Source organism: the organism of the source record quoted next, unplaced genomic scaffold (assembly GCF_019419815.1).
Source record: "Pyrus x bretschneideri cultivar Hongxiangsu unplaced genomic scaffold, Pyrus_bretschneideri_v1 Contig43, whole genome shotgun sequence".
Classification (NCBI taxonomy): domain Eukaryota; kingdom Viridiplantae; phylum Streptophyta; class Magnoliopsida; order Rosales; family Rosaceae; genus Pyrus; species Pyrus x bretschneideri.
The window spans coordinates 3,514,691-3,535,461 of NW_025999757.1; the positions used below are offsets into that span (position 1 = coordinate 3,514,691).

The 20,771-nt window shown below is 37.1% G+C and overlaps 3 protein-coding genes across 3 annotated transcripts; all 3 read left to right on the forward strand.

Annotated features, from left to right (window-relative positions):
- Positions 1-5,962: 5,962 nt before the first annotated feature.
- Positions 5,963-7,178, forward strand: LOC103962263 (receptor-like protein 9DC1). The gene is made up of 2 exons (XM_048566792.1): positions 5,963-6,641; positions 6,812-7,178. The coding sequence occupies exons 1-2, from the start codon at positions 6,259-6,261 to the stop codon at positions 6,828-6,830; spliced, it is 402 nt and encodes a 133-aa protein (XP_048422749.1). The 5' UTR covers positions 5,963-6,258; the 3' UTR covers positions 6,831-7,178.
- A 528-nt stretch (positions 7,179-7,706) lies between these two features.
- Positions 7,707-9,325, forward strand: LOC125469449 (receptor like protein 22-like). The gene has a single exon (XM_048566793.1). It carries the CDS (start codon positions 7,747-7,749, stop codon positions 9,106-9,108), a length of 1,362 nt encoding a protein of 453 aa, XP_048422750.1. The 5' UTR covers positions 7,707-7,746; the 3' UTR covers positions 9,109-9,325.
- Positions 9,326-13,777: 4,452 nt separating this feature from the next.
- On the forward strand, positions 13,778-15,906 carry LOC125469474. Its single transcript, XM_048566835.1, has 2 exons — positions 13,778-14,477; positions 14,658-15,906. The coding sequence occupies exons 1-2, from the start codon at positions 13,778-13,780 to the stop codon at positions 14,984-14,986; spliced, it is 1,029 nt and encodes a 342-aa protein (XP_048422792.1). The 3' UTR covers positions 14,987-15,906.
- Positions 15,907-20,771: the final 4,865 nt, after the last annotated feature.

Genomic DNA, 20,771 nt, shown 5'->3' on the forward strand with positions numbered 1-20,771 from the left:
TGAAGATGCATGGAGATGAAAATAAGAGCGCAGGGGTTAGTGGGAATGAAAATTACAATTATACACTCTTGGTGAAATATGTAGAGAAAGGGTGGGTGGGAGTGCCATAATTTGGTGACTGGGGATGCAATTATTAGAATGAGAATTGTGGTTGTCTTGTGGAATTCAAATATAAGAAAAAGAAAATTACATATTTACTTATGTGAAACCGTGGATGCTTTAATTACTTGAGTTACAAACTGCTAGTAAAACTGTCTTTGGAAGAATGTTTACTAGACTTATGTGAGCTCGGAGTATCTACAATATAGATAAAAACCAAAGACAATTAAATATTTGCAACTGCACAAGATCAACAATAGTATGTTAAGGGCAAGCATGAGGTCGATTATTATTCAATTGCTATGCAAATGTTAAAGGTCGTTGGTTATTTAAAAAAATTTGTTCATTCTATGGCATGACTTAATCTATGGTCATGCATTAAATTGTGTATCCAACACACAATTAAACACATGTATAGAAACTCATTTTAAGCGTGGAAGAATTGTGTGGTAGCAGAAATTCGCTGCCTTTTGTTTTGACGAACTTGTACCTACAAAACAAACAACACCTTTAATCAAAGACCTAAGGCTTATGCTCCCACAAGGTGGGGAAAAAAGAGGGGGGGGTACCAAAAGCTTACCGAAATCTGAAGGTGATGAGGGTGTTTATAGGAAGGTAGTGGCCAGTCATGGTGTAAGGATTTGCCCTATACATGACGGCTTCCTATTGGCCAAGTTATGTCATCTTTAGCCGTAGGATGCACAAGGAAATGATGTTTCCAAGATATTAATAAGGAGATTATATCTTGGAATGATGATGGGAATATCCATAATTGATGTGATAGGAATTCCTTACTTGATATGGTTGATCTTCAATTAGGATTGTATTAAAGATAGGATTTGGTAATTAGTTCTATCTTTAATGCCTTTGATTTTTTCCATGCCACGAGTAGGGGAGCTTTGAGTAGTCGTGTCCGCTGCTTGAACTTTCAGGGATGCTCAGCTGCACATGGGAATACTTGAGAGCTCTGCCTATTTAATGAGAGCAATCTTGTCTTTCTAAAGTAAAAGTCCACATGTCCCCTTAAGAATTTTTGGGATTATTTTTTATTCCACAAATTGTATCAACAAGAATCAGCTACACTACCTAGAGACATATGTAGTTGGAGGCAGTTTCCCCATGGTTGGGGCGTCCACTCCAAGTCAAAGGTTTTTTATTTTTTATTTTTTTTGAAGAAACAATATTATATACACTAAAAGGGTGGGGAAGTAGGCTAAACCTCACAATGGGCTAGTAATAATGTGGTTCAAATTCGTCTTTGGAGAGAATCAAACCCAAGACATCTCACTTAAAAGTAAAGAGGAATACCACTAGACTTGTTAACTGGCAACTCCAAGTCGAACTATTAATTCTCTCTTCCTTGCTTTCCCTTGAGTTAATGAGATATTTCTTTTCCGAAGAAAAGGACTTGCAGTTTGAAAAATGCAACATAGACCAAAACCAAGGCACAAGTTGAAATTTTCAAACTGCAACACCGGTTAAAATCTAACATGAGAATAGTTGCACTCTTCAGTTAATGAGAAATTTCGTTACACATGCACTCTTGACTTAATATATGTTAGGAGTTTGAAAGTCCTAATGTTGAAGAAATTGGGTATCGAATCAAAATTTCTAGCTTCAAATCCACCCCACTTCAAGCCAATACAGGGATTGAAATTGATGACTCTAATGCCTTAATTTGCTGCTGAGAGTCTGAAACTTTCATTACCTTCACTATCTAGTGTTTTGAGTCTAGGCCTGTAAACGGGTGGTTGGGTTTATTGGGTTTGGGTAGGGTTTCATCTAATTCGTTAAGCTAACGGGTCACACACCCATCCCGTTGAGCTAACGGGTTACTCAAACTTAACCCGTTAAGCTAATGGGTCACCAATTTCACCTGTTAACATTTTGTTTTGTTTTTGTTTTTTTGTTTAATTTTGTATTCTAATACAAATTACACATATTTTAATGATTCAAGCATGAAGATCCAACACATTTAGAAGTACCCAAATACAAAGTTGATAAGTCTTGCAATTGGGCATACAAATATGATAAAACCTTATAAGAGTGTCAATACAAATATCATAAACCCTTATAGAAGGAACTCATGAGATAAACTATACGTGTGTATGCAAAAATTATTTAGTTTTTCTTTTATGGTGTTGCTCATTTGTCTAACTTCTAATTTCACGCCATCTCAAAAGTTGAAGATTTGACTTCAAAAATTGACTCACGAATCAATTAGTCAAGAGCATCTTTTACGCATGTAGAAGTTACGATGCACTTGTCCCCGTTACACCCATCTCTAGTCAAGAGCATCTTCAAAAATAATCTTTCTTACAATTTTTAATCCCGCAGTAACGTGCGGGCATAACTTTCTAGTCATATCTGAATTACAATCCCACAAAAATTAGGATAGTTTTAAGTTTTCTAGCAAGACATTTCTATTTCAATTGAAACACTACAACCAACTAAAATATTTAATTTCATACTCATATTCTAACAGTATTATCACACTTGGTGTACCGTATCGTGTTTTTGACACATTAAAAAATCTCTCAATATGTTGCTGCATGTCTTTATCAAGACTTCTTGACTTGACTTTGTAAGACAGGACAGTCAACCTGGAGATTTTAACACTAGGTCACAAGCCTTGGAGCTCTCCAATCAATTGATTTTTCAATTTTTATGGACGGTCTACATGTTTCAGAACATGATGCAAGAACAGATGGAACTGGTCAATTTTTTCATTTAAGAAATCAAATCTGAATCAAGACTGGCTCAACATAAGTTTTATGATGTCTTCGAAGACGAAGTAAACAGTCTCGAATATATAAAGTAATACAAATTGTTTATGTGTAGTCCAACTTGGATAACTATTCTGTGAACTAGAAAACAAAAGACCATGACGAAATATGTAAACACATATTGACAGGGTCGGCCCTCAAAATTTGAGAGTCCTAAGAAGTGGAGCCTGAAAGTTCTCTAACCCCCACCTTTTGTACATTGATATGTATAAAAATGAAATTACTGAATAAATGAAAGAGTGTATTTTTACATCAAATATCATTAAAAATTAATATCAAAATAGAAAGATATAAATGTATTATTTAAATATTACATGTTTTAAAAAAAAATTGGGACCTCTCCAAAGTGAAGGTCCTAAGCGGATGCCTACTTCGATTACGTTGAAGGCCGGCCGTGCATATAGATTGATGTAAAACTAATCAAAGCGACACCCAGCTGATCGAAGATGAAGGATTTTAACATTTTCTAGTATTTAAATAGTCTCAAAATTATATAAAAAAAAACAATACAAATTATTTATGTGTAGTCCAACCTGGATGACTATTCTATGAACTAGAAAACAAAAGATCATGACGAAATATGTAAACACATGTAGATTGACGTGAAACTAAGTAAAGTGACACCCAGCTACTAAGTAAAGTGACACCTAGCTGATTGGACTAGAATAAGCATCGGCGTAAAATGATGCCATCCGTTTAAACAGAAAAAAGATCATCGCCGGATTTTTTTTTAGGAATGTTAGTGATTTCATGATCCTAACCGTTCATTATATATTGTGTGATCAATTTTCGTTAGGTATTATTTATATTTAATTTTAAATTTTAAATTTTGAAATAATTTATAACCATGCAATATAAGATGAACGGTCACGATCACAGGATCCCTAAGGTCCAAAAGGATTCGGCGAGGATCCTTTTCCGTTTATATACATTGTTGCTCCTGTTCCCACACCAAACTAAAGCTCTAAACTGGCATGCATGGGACACGTGGATTGTCCCTTCATCTGAGGTAAAAAAATACACAATTTTGAGAAAACATGTCCAGCAAATAATCATAGTTTTGGTTTGAGAACCACAAAATTAATGATTTTATAAACAACTTAGTTACCTTCAGACATTATATTTGTGAAAATAACCATCGCCACGAGCCTCTCGAAATTCCACTAATAGTCTAATTTCAAAAGTGATAGATTCTCTTAGTCTAGTGATTTGAAAAAAAAAAAAAATTGGAATAGGTATTAAATTCAAAACCTCACACTTCATTGATGGGTTATTTACACTATTCACTTAGTACTACTGTTTAGTGATATTCCTCTTTATTTGTAAGTGAAAGGTCTTAGGTTCGGTTCTCGCCAAATGCGAATTTAAACCATATAATTGCAAACTCATTATGAGGTTTAGTCCACTTCCCCATCTCTTTGATTTAGATAATATCATTTGGTCAAAGAAAATTACACTAACTCCCTTGAGGTTTGCCGAGTTTTCACAAAGACCCCTAATATTTGTGGCATTGCACTAACACTAGTTACTTAAGCAATAATTTTTTTTTTAAATATATAGAAAAAGAAACAAAACCACAACATGAAATCCCCCCTTCGACTCCACTCCGGCCCCAACCCACCTTTGCTTTCCCAAAACCACTACTCCAACTTCAACCACAAATTCAAAATCTGAAAAAAATTGAAGAACAACCACCCCTTGCGGGTAAAGCATATACAACGGGACAAGAAGACATCGGTGATCCGGCGAAAAAAGCCGGCCTCGCGTCAAAGATGAAATTTATTGCGAATTAATATGTTATGCGTGTCCTTATTGATCAAGACTTCTTGACTTGACTTTAGAACACAGGATAGTCAATATGGAGTTTTTAAGTAAAGGCCTGAATTATTAGTTTTTATGGTGACAGGGTAGTTGAAAAATAGCCCTTGCAAAAAAAATAGAATTTAAACATCTATGGTGAAGTCTATTATGATTTATGCCAAAAACTGAAAAATTCCGTCAACCCTCTATTAATTATTAGCACATGAGCCACACATATTAGGATGAAACGGAACTCTCCATTAATCGTTAGCACTTGAGGTTTACATGTGAGGCTAACTTTATCATTTTAGTCTCACATGTGAGACTCATGTGCTAACAATTAACGAAAAATTGACGAAATTTTTAATTTCGGGATAAAATCCTAACAGACTTCTAATCCTAATTTTTTTAGCACATGTGTTATCTTTCAATTGCCTATCATCACGGGGACTATTAATCCAATTTAGCTTTAAATAAATGTTTCAAAACATGATGCATAATATTAAAGATCATATGGAACTGGTCAATTTTTTATTTATTTAGGACTCATTTGGATGTGCTTTTAAAATGACTGAAAGCGCTTTTAGAGCAAATATTTTTTTGGTCCCAAAAGCGCTTAAAGTGCTTCCTGTATGTGCTTCTTCCGGGAAGCACTTTAAGTGCTTTTCCAGAATTTACTTGCATTTTTTCTAAGGATTGGTTCCAAAAATATTTTCACCAAAAGCGCTTTCAGTTATTTTAAAAGCACATCCAAACAAGCACTTATATATTTAGTCATATGATTGACATTGGGACGGGTGGAATGAATCCTATATCTCAAGTGCATAACTGAATGCTCTTAACTACTTAAGTAACAATCTTTGGACTAATGTTTACTTATGTGAGCTCGAAGAGCCTACAAAATAGATAAAACTAAACACAATTAAGTATCTGCAACTGCACTAGATCAACACCAGTATATTAAGGGCAAGCGTGAGGTTGATTATTATTCAATTGCTATGCCAATGTTAAAGGTCATTCTTTATTTAAAAAGAAAATTGTTCTTTCTATGGTATGACTTAATCCATGGTCAGACGTTAAGCCGTGTATTCTTATATGAAATTAAATTCTAAATCCGACATACAATTACACACATATATAGAAATTCATTAAGTGTAGAAGAATTGTATCAACAAGAATCAGCTACACTTCCTAGAGACATGTAGTTGGAGGACGTTTCCCCATGGTTAGGGCCTCAACTCCAAGTCGAAGTATTCTCTCTTCCTTGCTTGCTCTTGAGTTAATGAGATATTTCCTTTCTGATGAGAAAAGTACTTTCACTTTAAAAAATGCAACATAGACCAAAACCAAAACACAAGTTGAATTTTTCTAACTGCAACACTCGTCAAACTAGTTGCACTCTTGAGTTAATGAGAAATTTTGTTACAATGTCTCTATCATGTTTTAGAAATTATATTGCGGAAGAATTTTATACTGATGTCAGTCTATAAATAGTTGTGTCACTTTGCACTCCATACATAGCTAAGAGTGCAAAAAAAGAAAAAACAAAAAAAAAAATCAAACGATTGTTGTTATGGTGTTACTTGATATCTCCATCATTCGCATGGTTTCAAAACTAGTACTAGTTTTGTTGTTGTTTCATCATGTGGTTATTGCTACCTCTTCCTACTCTTCGCAGAAGCAGTATCCATCTTGCCCTGATGGGGAGAAGTCCGCCCTGCTGCAATTCAAAGACAGCTTTACTATTGACAAATCTGCTTCTAGATCTACCGATGCTTATCCAAAGGTTTCATCATGGAAACCAGCTGAAGGAGGAAATAGCACGTGCTGCTCATGGGAAGGTGTCGAGTGTGATGAGAAGACGGGTCATGTGATTGGCCTAGATCTTGGTAGCAGCTGTCTCCACGGCTCTATCAACAGCAATAGCAGCCTCTTCCGCCTTGTTCATCTTCAAAGGTTAAAACTCTCTGACAATAACTTCAATTACTCTCAAATTCCTACTAGCATTAGGAATTTTCCAAGCCTTACTCATCTTGACCTCTCTTCCTCTGTCTTTTCTGGTCAAGTCCCTTCTGAACTTTCACTGTTATCCAAGTTGACATACCTTGATCTATCTGGCAATGTAGATTATTTGTCAAAAGATGAGTATCGTCCATTTTTGAAACTTGAAGCATCAGATCTTGGAAGCCTAGTTCAAAACTTAACTAGTCTTGAAGTACTTTCTCTCAGTTTCGTAAACATATCGTCGGCAATTCCTCATTCAGTGGCTAATTTATCATCATTGACAGCCCTCGACCTCACAGGCTGTCACCTGTTTGGTGAATTTCCCGTGAGAATTTTCCAACTACCAAACCTAGAATTTCTTAGTGTATACAACCAAGAATTGACTGGATATTTTCCTGAATTTAATCAAAGCAGTCCTCTCATCTTACTGAAAGTCGGCTTTACTGGCTTTTTTGGAACAATACCCTCTTCAATTCAAAACCTTCATTCACTGCAATACTTCGATATGGCTCGATGCAATTTTTCGGAAGGGTTGGTTCCATCTTTTCTTGGGAATCTTAGGCAGCTCACTTATCTAGACATTTCAGCCAATAAATTTGGAGGTCTAATTCCTGATTCCTTGGCAAACCTTACCCAACTGGCTACTTTTAGGATTAGTACAAGTTTTTTAACTGGTCCAATCCCATCTTGGCTAGGCAACTTTAGCAAACTAGAGTACCTAGATTTTGCTTTCAATAGATTAAACGGTTCAGTTCCAGCGTCATTTTCAAATCTCACAAACCTTCAGATCCTGCATCTACATTCGAATACTCTGACTGGTGCAGTAGAGTTTCAAATGTTTCAAAATCTACAATCTCTTTACCAACTCGAATTAAGCCGGAACGGTTTAGAACTTGTCACTGAATCCAAAATTTTGAATTCAACGGTTAAACAGTTCAGCGTTCTTGGATTGAGTTATTGCAGCTTAGGAGAGTTTCCATCCTTCTTACAATATCAGAAGGGGTTGACGCGTTTGGTACTTGCTGGAAACAAAATCCGAGGCCAAGTACCAAAATGGATGTGGAATACAAGCTTAGAAACTTTGCTATTTTTAGACATTTCTAATAACTTCATTTCAGACCAACCTCCACTCGTCCTTCCTTGGGTGAAACTGCTAGGTTTAAGGTTTTCGTCCAACATGTTTCATGGATCACTACCGATACCTCCACCAACCGTGCTAGAATATGCAGCTGCAGACAACAACTTTACTGGAGAAATCTCACCGTTGCTTTGCAATATGAAAAATCTTCTGTCCCTTGACTTGTCGAAAAATAATTTGGGTGGCATGCTTCCTCAGTGTCTCGGAAACTTTAGTGATCATCTGATTCTTCTACTTCTCGGAAACAACTGTTTTCACGGAATTATTCCTCAGACATACAACAAAGGAAGCAGTTTGAGAATGATTGATGTGAGTCATAACAAGTTGCAGGGGCAGTTGCCGAGGTCATTGGCCAATTGTGTGATGCTTCAGTATCTTGTTTTGTCAAACAATCGTTTCAATGATGTTTTTCCCATTTGGTTGGGGACTCTTCTAGAGTTAAAACTTTTGGCAATGCGCCATAATGGATTTTACGGTGTGATTGGGAAATCTAGAAAGAATGTCAATTTCCCCAAGTTACGCATTCTTGATTTGGCTTACAATGATTTTACTGGTGCGGTTCCATCTATGTTTCCAGATATTACTATAAACAAGTCGTCAGCATATATGTACACACGCATAGGTTATGATGTCAATGGATTCCCGGTTTGGAATAGTGTTGATTACCAACTCATGATAGCAACAAAAGGTTTGGAGCAATACTACCCAAAGATCCGAGAAGAATTTGCACATTTTGATATCTCAAGCAACAAATTTGAAGGGAAAATTCCAGAATTCATTGGGAATCTTAAGGAGCTTCGTTCGCTGAATCTATCCCACAACATTCTCACTGGTTCTATCCCTTCATCCTTTGGAAACTTGATGAAGCTTGAATCGTTGGACCTTTCACAAAACAAGCTCTCAGGACGTATCCCCCAACAGCTGGTGCAACTTAATTTTCTTTCCAGTTTCAATGTGTCTCACAACTATCTCACAGGTCCTATACCACAAGGAACCCAGCTTACTTCCATGAACGTCACTTCATACGAGGGAAACTCAGGGTTGTGTGGAGATCCATTGCCAAAGAAATGTGGAAATCCTCCTGAACTTCCACCTTCAACCGTCGACGAAGGTGATTCTAGCTCAGAAGGCATATTTGAATTTGATTGGAAAATTGTTTTGGCCGGATGTGGAAGTGGGTTGGTAGTGGGAGTAGTTCTTTCAGATGTTGTGATCACAAAGAGGCCTGACTTGTTTCTTAAGATCGTTGGAATGATAAGGCAAATGATAACGAAAATTTAGAGTACTAGTAGGGACGTAGAAATTCAGTTTGTTACCGTTACGCATTTCTTGTTGTCGTTTGTTTTCTCTGTTGTGGTTTCTTTCCTTCACTTTCTATATGTTTAGTTATAAGTTTGTATCAGGTTATGTAAGTGTATGTCCCTCCTATTTTCTTGTAATTTCGGTTTCTTTTCTTTCTTTTTATTTTGAGGGGTAAGGTTTATGTCCCCCCTGACTATGTGTAACTTCTTTTTTTTATTCAATAAATTTTCCCTCGTGCTGTCGAGGTTTCTTTTATAAAAAGAAGATAGAATGTATTGGTGCTTTTTAGCTTTTAGTTGATTGTGTTGTTCAAGTTCAAGACTCAGCCCTATATATTTGTTTTTAAGTTATATCAGTTTGCTTGTACCATCGAGTTTCTTTAACAATTAAATGGAGATAGAAAGTAATGTAAATAAAGATAGTAGAGTGCTGCACGTTTTCATGGATTTGGATTTTCTGAAATTAGAATGAAAGCAGCTACGTTCGTTTGGAAGGATTCTTATTCATTCGATTAATTGGAGACAATCTTTTCAATCAAATGAAATCGAAACTTTCCTATGACTTAGTAACTAAGAATACTTGTACAACAGTTACATATTTAAGAGTAATGTGTATAGCAAGAATTGTCTAAAATTCTAAAACCAGAGCTACGAAATTTGTTCAACATTTTGTTCCAATCATCGGAGGGAATGAATGAGAATCGTGAATTAGAAGGGAACTGGTTTTGTAGCAACAATTTGTAAACTGAATACATCAGTTGTGCAATAGGCAACAAATGCAAAAGGGCTGGTGGACTTGAAGTGCAGAAACAGAAAACACCGATGTCGTTAGCCCTAAAACTTGTGTTATATCATTAATGAAATAATAATGTTATCGTTAATATAAATATCTATCTTATAAATTCTCTCCAATAGTTTTCATGCTCATTGTGACTTAATTTTTCTTTTGCCGTGCAAGGACAATACACATTTTATTCTTACAGAAAACATTTTCACGTGAAGGATATTATAACTTTGTAAGAGTACTTTTATGTATCATTTTTCAAAATTATTGACATATTTAACAAGACAATTAATGGGAAAAAGCCAAGTCATTGGTACATGTGAAGAGGTGAAGGCGAAAGTCCCACAGGAGAATAACAAAACCTTTCATATTATTGACATATTTTAACAAGAAAATAAATGGGAAATAACAAAACCTTTTTGTGTTTTTGTGTGATGAATTCATATTTACAAATAGAGAAACAAGACTGTAAAAGCAGAAATGACAGATAAGCTATTGGGCTTCTATTAGGCCCATTACATATGTTATTTTGTGCATCAAAATTATATCGCTTATTAGTTGCCCTACCCTTGGAATTTTGCATGTTGTTATTTGCAGTAGTGCTCACATTATCTAAATTAAGAATAAACTTACCGAGTAGTTCGTACCTTAACTGTTAGTTCTGAAATTTCAGGAGATGGAGTTCTGTGAAAACCCTTAACTTGTCCGATTTCAAAGCAATATAAAAAATATATAGATGGAGCGATCATGAGTTTCTGTAAACAAAAGTTGTTACAACTAAAAAGAAACCTAACAGCTCTAAGTGCCAAGACTCCAGGAGAAAATGCATCAGATATTGACAACATCCCAATCGATGCCTGAGAAAGAAAAGATCCCCAGTCATTTCCAAATCCACCCCTGCTGCCACCAAAATAAAGTTTGTATTCTTTGACTTAGAATTCATTCATTTCAATACAGTTCACTATACGTGCATAATTACTCCTCTTTCTACACTTCTTAAGATTGTATAAATCTTTTCCTACATCTATGCATTTGTTTCTCTGAGTTTACAGTTCCGCACAGTCATACCATTGAGAACCACAAATTTTGATATATCACATAATTGTTGAGAATTACATTTTTAATAGTTTTATCCAGAAGTTCACAAATATGGATGAGTGTGTGGATTATTACATAAGTCCAGCAAGAGAAAAGTAGAAGTTCTCTATCGCAATTAGTTTCGTTGCATATAAACAAGAAACTTAAGGCTGTTACCGCTACGTTAGGTTGAGAAAAGGAATCTATTGATTCTCTCGCAATTGGTTGGACCGTGAGTTTGGAGTTTTTCTTCTCTTTTTGACTTTTGGTGTTGATAGGTTTATGACCATGTCATTTTAGTATCCAATTCATGGGGACTACGGCCTTGGATTCGCTAACTAATACAAAATCATTCTTTGATTACAATTCAGGAAGATGACCCAAGTTCAAAACCCCTCTCCTTCAATTGCATAATACATAAGTTCCCCTTTTTTATGAACAATAATGAATTGATTGTTATGTATGAACCAACCTTTTTTTTCTTTCTTTTAATACAAATGATATTGGAAAGGGGAATCGGATTTGGGACTATAAAGGAATCAAATTTGGGACTACAGCTTTTGGAGCTTTTTACTAACTGAGTTACAAGCCCTGTATGTGTATGAACTAACATTATGTGGTAGAATTTGGCACCTTGTTTTGTGCAAGATAACTTTTGATCAGCTATTGTTGTTATTAGATTAGCTATTGTTGTTATTAGCTATTAGGCTCATTACATATGTTATTATTAGACTCATTTATATCCCAAATCCTAGCTATCTCTAGGTGTATTTAAGTCCATTTTATGAATGAAAATGTGAATTTCCTTGATTTCCTTTTCCATTTCCTGCATTTACTTTTTTGCAATTTCCCTTTTACCATGTTTGATCCTATCAATTGGCACCAAAGCCAGAGATCCACCGTGGATCTGTGGTTTGCCTTCGTTGATCCCACACTTCTGGCACCGTGAAGAAGTGTGATGGATGAGTCCAGTGGTCTGGTCTTCTCATGGAATCCAGAAACCAATGTTTCTCAGTATGAACATCCAAATCCGCCTCCACCATCTCATCCTCCTCCCCATCACTACCAGATTCCATACGAGTATAAGCCCACATTTCCCTACTCCAGTTGTTACTATCGACCGCCAGATTACCCAGCCTCGTATGTGCCTGAGCTTCCCGTAGCTCCTTCATATACCAGTCCCATTTTCCTTCCGCACCTCGCACCACCTTCCATTGTGTATTCGGACTCCATAGACGTCCCTCAAATCCCTCATTCCTATGCCACAAACCCTAATTTTCACGATCCCCAAATTTACTCTCCATCGTCGTACGAACAGAATTTGTGGGTTTTCGATTTCGAGAACCGTCTACGATTTAATGACCCCCATCAGGTCTCGATTCGACAGTTCACACAGCTCCTGCAACAGGAAATGTCTTCAGCATGGTCAGAGGAATTCGCCACACTTCTAAGCAGCCGTCACTTAAATCGGGCGAAATCCTGCTGTGGTTTCCCTCGTGCGGACGAAGAGGAAGCCTCCGTCTGGGAGCCTTTGCCGACGACGATACCGGAATCGCTTGATTTCGTTGTTAGCTCCTACTCCACCAAGGGCATCGGCAAATTCCACTACCATGGTGGAGGAATTCCAGTTCCACATGTCTGAATTCCGGAAGACAATGACAACACTCAATAACCAACAAGCTACCTTACGGGAAGCTCTTATGGAGGAGCTTCGGCTGCTTCGATTGGCGAGGGTCCCTCCAAATTCGACCATGAACATTCTAGATCCGGACTTACTGGGGACGACGAAGTCCACACCCACCGTTCTAGAGTTCACAATGGTAGTGCTCGCACCTGTTCTTCACCGTGACGGACTGGGCAAGCAAGTTACGAGTGTTACGGAATCCGCGTCTTCTCTGGGTGTTTGCCAAGACATGATTCAAACCACCATGACCACGGTACCACCGCTGTTCTCATTCCTGGCGCCACTGACCACCACTTCGCATTTTGAGTCAGTAGAGATTGCTCCTCGCTCAGAGCGCTCTCCTGACCCTTCGCCAGAATTTGGTTATTCACCCGCAAGTCCTCTGTCCATGAGCTCTCTTCAACCCCCGCCACGTCTTCCGTTGCAAATTCGATCATCTCCACCATCGAAGCTCCAAGACCATCACGTTCCACCGTTACTCTCGTCTTCACCCTTGTTGACAGCAATGGCAACTCTGCTTGTCAATCCACACTCAACCGTTTCGGCTGTAGCCATAATTTCATCTCCAAATTTCGAACCAGCTGGTGTGGATATTCTTCCCGAAAACTCTGAAGCCAAAGTTGCAGGCCACTTGCAACCTGAAGATCAGGATGATATCGTCAACAGGAGTGGTATGGAGATCACCAAAGCTTCAAATGGAAGTATATACACCTACATAAGCAACCACTAACTCATATAAAAAACAGTGGACCTGAGGTATTCCCTTATCTGAGTCATAGTTCAGCAAATTCAAGGGCCTAAATATAGTGCATTCTTGAATGATAAATATGGGTGGGTTATTTTGTATCTTGTTGGCAAATTCGTGAAGATGGAATTGACTGCAGCAGAACTGTTTGATGAAATGTTTGAGCCACTACTTTGTTGCAATTTTGCATCTCAACCAAAGCTGTGCAATTTGGATACCTTGACTATTGGTCTACATCTAGCTTTCTCTCCCTTTTAACTATTCTACTTGAATTTCAGCTTGTATGGGATCTGGGGCATGCATTTTGCAAATTAAGCTGTGCAGCTTTTGCATTAGTTTTCTCATTCCGTTCCAAGTGGATGAGGTTAGACCATGATGACTTCGAGGAATTTGTACTGTCCGGCAAACAAGGGTTTACCTTCAGTTCTGAAATATCCCTTGTTGAGTTCTTAGATGATGCTAATGCATATGTGCTGCCAGTGTCATTAACAAGTTTTGGGTTACCTATTTTCGTAGCTTCAAAACTTGTCAAGGAAAAATATTCTTGTTATTTTCAGAAGTTTCTTTCTATGCCCTTTTCTCTAGCAGTGGGTACAGAGCCATTGGATGGTCTTTTCACTATAAATTCGAACCCATTCCAACTGGAGACATTTGAGAACATTTTGCTAACTTGGGTAACCCAACCTACTGCTCGATTTTTACTAGATGGCATGCATTACCATGGTGTGCTGAGCAAGGCATTTCTATCAGCTTCACAGAGGCTTTTGCAAGTTATAGAGGTTATTTCTAAGTACATGAGTCCATTGGTAGCTTCCTATCTTGCTTATGCAAATCAAATCCATGTGGTTCTTGCCTTCTATATTGACAGCATTGGTATAATAACTGATTTTGGCAAGCATTTTGATGGTGATGAGTATGTATCATGGTGCCACTTCAATGCTAAATACAATGTCGACCTCATGGCAGCCTTGTTTATGGCTCATACGACTCATATTCGTTTAATGGAGAGGTACTTTCCAGATCCAACTACCTCATTGCCTCCTGCTCAGGTTCTACCTCCAGTATTTATACTTGTTCTTTGTTTGGTTTCACACTTTCATATGCTTGAATCCGAACATATCTATTTGGGGAAGAGCAATCAGTTTCCTGCTACCGATATTAATTGCATGCATAATTGGTTGAATGGGAATGTTTTGCATGTTGCCACATGGGTTGGGGAAGCTATAGTGTTCTTATCACTACACATATGGAATGAAGTTTTGCGCAGTAATTTTGTTCTAGTTGATCATTTTCATCACCATGGTATATGGAGAGTTACCTTGGCAAATATGAGAGCAGCACTAGATTCTGCAATTTGGTTTTCTGTGTTCAAGGGATTTACTATAATTGGTTGGAATCATTTCACTGCTCTAGTTCGTGTGAACATGATCCATATTCTTTATGGGGAAGGAATACAACCCTCACTTTCACGAAGTGTTCGGGGTTCAAACAAGACAGAGTGGAAGAGAAATGATTACCTGATTCGCTTTTTCACCTCTACATATTCCAGAGTAATGAGTCCCCTGTAATATGGTTCTTCAAGAGTGAGATGTCACTTACAGCTGGGATTAGACCCGTTTGTTCCGTAGTGTACCAGATGACAAACATATTTGGTGGTGTGCCAAATAGAAGTGTGCCAGCTGAGATCTCTTCGAATTCTTTTGGTGTATTGCTGAACAACAATTGGCCTTCACTCACTAATCTTGAGGTATTCAATGGCTTCGCGACAAGGTATTTTCCATACTATTTTTGGGCCTCCAACCTATTTCCAGAGCATGATTCAGAGGCTTTCGAATATGATGAAGAAACCTGTATTTTGCTTGACCATTCACTGGAGATGCTGCTTGCTATGAAATGGGTGCTATTGGTACAACATACCCTATTTCTTGCCATCTTTAATTCAATCTATCTACCACACGAGTTGGTGGTTGGTGATGCAATAAGGCTGATTGTTCTCGTGTTGAGTGTTGTCAAGATCAGTGTGCTTCAACTATTTTATTCCATCTCAAAGTATTTGGCAAGACTGCCTGATTTCATTTTGGCAGGATCTGAGTTACTGATATTTGTTTTTTGGGTGAACACACCGAAGATGTTTTGGAAGAACATGGTTCGTGATTTAAAGCCCATACAGAAGCTAATACTGAATATGAGTATGGTACACCGTTTGACAAATTGGCTGGCCTCTTTCCAGACTGCTGCATGCTTCTTTCTCGGTTTGAGAGGCTTGAGGACAAGCCTCATCTTAAGGGGCTAGAATTGATGCGACTCTAAGTTATTGGGCCTTCTATTAGATCAATTAGACCAGCTATTGTTGTTATTAGCTATTAGGCCTATTAAATTTGTGATATCATTAGGCCCATTTATATCTAAACCCTAGCTATCTTTGGGTGTATTTAAACCCTTTTTATAATGAAAAGAGACTATGAATGAAGATATGAATTTCCTTTGATTTTCTTTTCCATTTCCTACATTTACTTTCTTACAATCTCCCTTTTACCATGTCTGATCCTATAAAAGGTTTCCAATCCAAATCCCTAATCGGAAAAATACATCATACAAAAACACAGTTGTGAATTCAAATTTAATCAGCAGAAAGACCAACTATAGTTGTGGACCCAAATTTTAATCCAGCAAAAAGACTAACCTTTTGGAATCGAGGAATCAAGGTGGGCTGTCGAGACTCGAAACGACGAGAGGAAGCTTGTGGGTCGTGAGGGTGAGTGTGAGGTGGGCGAGTGGTCGACGTCGAGGATGGACTGAGTGAGACTGGGATGAGGCACGAGTCAGGCTGAACAGCTGCTGAATCGTGAGTGAGTCTTCCAGACTCCGAAAGTGAGACGGTGCGGGGGAGAAAATACGAAGAATGAAAGCAATGAAGGGGAAGGCTGCCAAAACGAAGAAGGGAAGGAAGGAAGTAGGACATTGCGCACAACTTAGGGGTAAAAAGTAGGCCTGTCAAACGGGTCGTGTCTGTCATGTTCATGTCGTTTTCGTGTAACACTTGTTATCTTAACGAATCGTGTCGTGTCATACCCATTATCTTAACAGGTCCTTAACATGTCTGGTCACTTTAGCCAACAGGTAAAGTGACCCGACCCGCTATGACCCATTAAGAAAAATATATATATTTTTTCTTAAATTGGAACTGATTCCAATTGGAATCTAGTTTGCTTAAAAAGTGGTGAAATGATGTAATTTTGAAGTGATTCCAATTGAAACTGATTAATCAATGAGTGAAGAGGATTGTGCTGCCAGATTGACGTTTTGGTCACAAGTCATTGAAAATGATGTTTGTTTAGGAAAGTTAATTCTACAAAGTTGAAGGGGATGTTTTCATTTTTCCAACACCACTTCTTAAGCCTGATTTGGTGCAGATCTGACTAGGAAATGTGTGGAATTTCTGACTGCCTAGTTTACCAAATTAGACTAGGGATGTGTTTTTTAGTTTTATTATTTTATTTGGTTTTCTAGATTTGAGGGATGTTATAAGAATACTTTTATGTACCATTTTCAAAAATTATTGACATATTTTAATAAGAAAATTAATGGGAAAAAACAAGTTATTGGAACATTATGTGAAGGTGTGAAAGCCAAAGTCTCATATCGACGAATAACAAAACCTTGTATGGTTTATAAGAAGTTAAATTACTTTTCATATTGCTTCATTTTATAGTCATATTTCTTTGGGATGTTAGAATAAATTGGTCCACCTGTAAAGCCCAACGCCAAATTACCCCACATGTAAAGTACTCAATGTAAAGTACTCAACGCCAAATTGGTCCGTGATTATTGCCCCTTGGTGACTTCCATTTGATCGTTTTGTTCCGTATGCTAGTTGTAGGTTTTGAAGAAAAATTAATCTAATCTTTAAACAATTGTTGGCATAACACTTGACTGACTAAAATTTGAGAAAGCTTCTATGACTGAAGGAGATTTTACATGTGTCATGCAGCCACCAAATTAACCAATCCCTTTCTCTATAGACACGCCTGGATAATCGCCTAAGATCCTGCTGAGGAAGGGCTGAGGGTAAGAAAAAGTCCAAAGTCAGTTACTTTTCTCTCTGAAAAGTAAAATGCATTTGTATAACTTCATTTATTGTGTCATTCAGTACTACAGTCTGATGGTATTCATCTTCACTTATAAGTGAGAGGTCTTAGGTACGAATCTTGTGGATAATGAATTCGACACCAAATTAGATTGTCAATTGTGTGGCTTAGCTGAACTCCTCTTCCTTTTGGTGTAAACTATATCGTTGTACTAAAAAAAACTCCATATGTTGCCATTGCCAGGGGCAATTACATAATTTACATATATGTGTGTGTATTCTGCTTTGTTGGCTTTCTCCTTTATGTGTCATTGTCATCTTCAATTTTTTAAAAGATTTTAAATCATTTTCGTCGTGCCACATGTCATTATCCATAATATTATCTGCTCATATTTTTTATAAGATACTTGACCATTCACATCATGCCACATATCCTTATTCAACCTAGGAGTTTGTAGGAAAGTGGAAAACAAATATAGGAGATTGTAACAAAAATAATATTGAGTTGTGGTGCAGTGTAGAAATCAAGAACATGGTTGGGTTTTTATAGAATAAAAATTAATTAATTTTATTTCCCTTTTTTCATTTTTGACGTCCAATTAATCCTGACAAATTGATTTTTTTTTAGTGTTGAATCTGACGTACTAGAAAGCGCCACATGGATCAACAGTAAGAATCTTTTTATTTTTTTAATTGTTGGAGATCCAACGGTCCATATCATCAAACATTCTAAAATTCGACGGTTGTTATCGAGCCACGTCATATATAGTTGTTGGGCTCTTCTGTTGAGGTTGCTGCAGAGGGTCTCACACCCGCAGGCATTGTTGGTTCCACTAGTTTTGATTAGGCACAATCACCGGGTCGGTTGACCTAGTTAGGTGTCACCACCCTGGCTCGGGATTGGTAGAAAGTTTGTATAATTTAGCACTCGAGACCAAGTGGTATAAGTACGGAATGGGACATACGAGGTCTGTGTATTTTATTATGCGAATTAACATGTATAGTTAAAGTGCTTTACATTGCATTCATGCATTGTTATCAATAATGATTTGATACTTGATTGTGTATGATGCCATGACACCTAATCTAGTTTGATTAATATACTGTGTTAAGTTTATGTCCGTAGTGAGTTGTTGAAGTTCACGCCTTCATTGTTATGCAAGTTTTGGAACTAAATAGTCAAGAAAGTATGCGGAATGAGATTGAATTAGATGTGACATCACCATAAGTATAATTTTCATTTTTTGTAGCCTTGTAAAGAATTCTTGAGTTTCTTTGTCCAAGAGGAATTTATTTTCATCAGGTTTTAGTTTATTTTTATTTATTTAATTTTTAGCTCGTGTTTCGGATTTGGGTTTGAGTTTTCTATATCAATCTGAGTCCGGAGCATGACTTATATATATATATATATATATATATATATATATATAAAGTATGTATGTGTGTGTGTTTGAAATTTGAAAGGTTTGTAACAAGTGGAATTTTGGACGTTGATACCTCTGGTAATATGCGAAGTGTATGGAATAGGCTTGAATATAAAGCTAGTTTTTGCATGTGTTGTTGCATTGGCGTTTTAGAGTTCTATTGAGAAAGATGTATAGTTTGACTGACTTGTTTTAGTGAAATGGGTTCAGAAAGGAATTATGTGGAGACCAAAGAGAGCTGAAATGTGGACTTAAGCGGAATGGCAGCGGTCATCAACTAAAGAAAACAGAGAGAAAAATGGAGTTGTGTTTTGCTTGAGCGTGAGAGGAGGGGATAGGTTTGATGTAGTTTGTAAGTTAGGTTGGTGTAATGAAAAATAGGAGGCTCTTAAAAGTACAGAAATGAGGGGAAGTTTAAATAATTTCTGCGAATGGAATTTCTGCAGAAAATATTGTCAGTTAGTTGGGGATTAGAAAGTTGAACAGGACGATAATTTGACTTGGTATGGAGTTTCAAACTATATGCCTACGGATGATTTTGATTATGGAAATTGATGGTAATTTGAAAGGTGGCATATCCATGGAACTTCTAGAGGGAATGAAATAAAAGCTTATTTTTTAAGATGCATGGAGATGAAAATAAGGGCCCAGGGCATAGTGGGGATGAAAATCATAATTACACACTCTTGGTGAAATATGTAGAGAAATGGTGGGTGGGAGTGCCACAATTTGGTGACTGGGGATGCAATTACTAGAATGAGAATTATGATTGTCATGTGGTAGAATTCAAATACAAGAAAAAGAAAATTACATATTTACTTATGTTACAAGCCGTTAGTAAAATTGTTTTTGGACGAATGTTTACTTATGTGAGCTCAGAGTACCTACAATATAGATAAAACCAAAGACAATTAAATATTTACAACTGCACAAGATCAACAATAGTACGTTAAGGCCAAGCGCGAGGTCGATTATTATTTAATTGCTATGTAAATGTTAAAGGCCGTTCTGTATTTGAAAAAATTTGTTCATTCTATGGCATGACTTAATCCATGGTCATGCATTAAATCGTGTATCCATATATGAAATTATATTACTAATCCCACATTCAATTAAACACATGTATAGAAACTCATTTAAGTGTGGAAGAATTGTGTGGTAACAGAAATTCATTGCCTTCTGTTTTGACCAACTTGTACCTACAAAACAATCAACACTTTTGATCAAAGACCTAAGGCTTATGCGCCCACGAGGTGGGGAATGGGGGGGGGGTGTTCAGCAAATGGATCTCCGATGCTTAAGTTAGTGTCTTTGAAAAGAATGATTTTTTAGGGCTTGTATGCATTTCAAAAGTTTAACGAAATTTAGAGGTGATGAGGGTATTTATAAGAGATGGTGGCCGGTCATGGTGTAGGGATTTGCCCTACACATGACGGCTTCCTATTGGCCAAGTTATGCCATCCGTAGGATGCGCAAGGAAATGATGCTTCCAAGATATTAATTAGGAGATAATATCTTGTTAATATCTTGGAATGATGATAGGAATATCCATAATTGATTGTGATAAGAATTCCTTACTTGATATGGTTGATCTTCAATTAGGATTGTATTAAAGATAGGATTTGATAATTAATTCTATCTTTATTGCCTTTGATTTTTTTTTCCATGCCACAAATAGGGGAGCTTTGAGTCGTAGTTCGCTGATTGAACTTACAGGGATGTTTAGCTGCACGCCGGAATACTTGAGAGCTCTGCCCATTTAATGAGCGCAATCTTGTCTTTCTCGAGTTTCAGTCCACATGTCCCGTTCTGAATTTTTGGGATTATTTTTTATTCCACAAA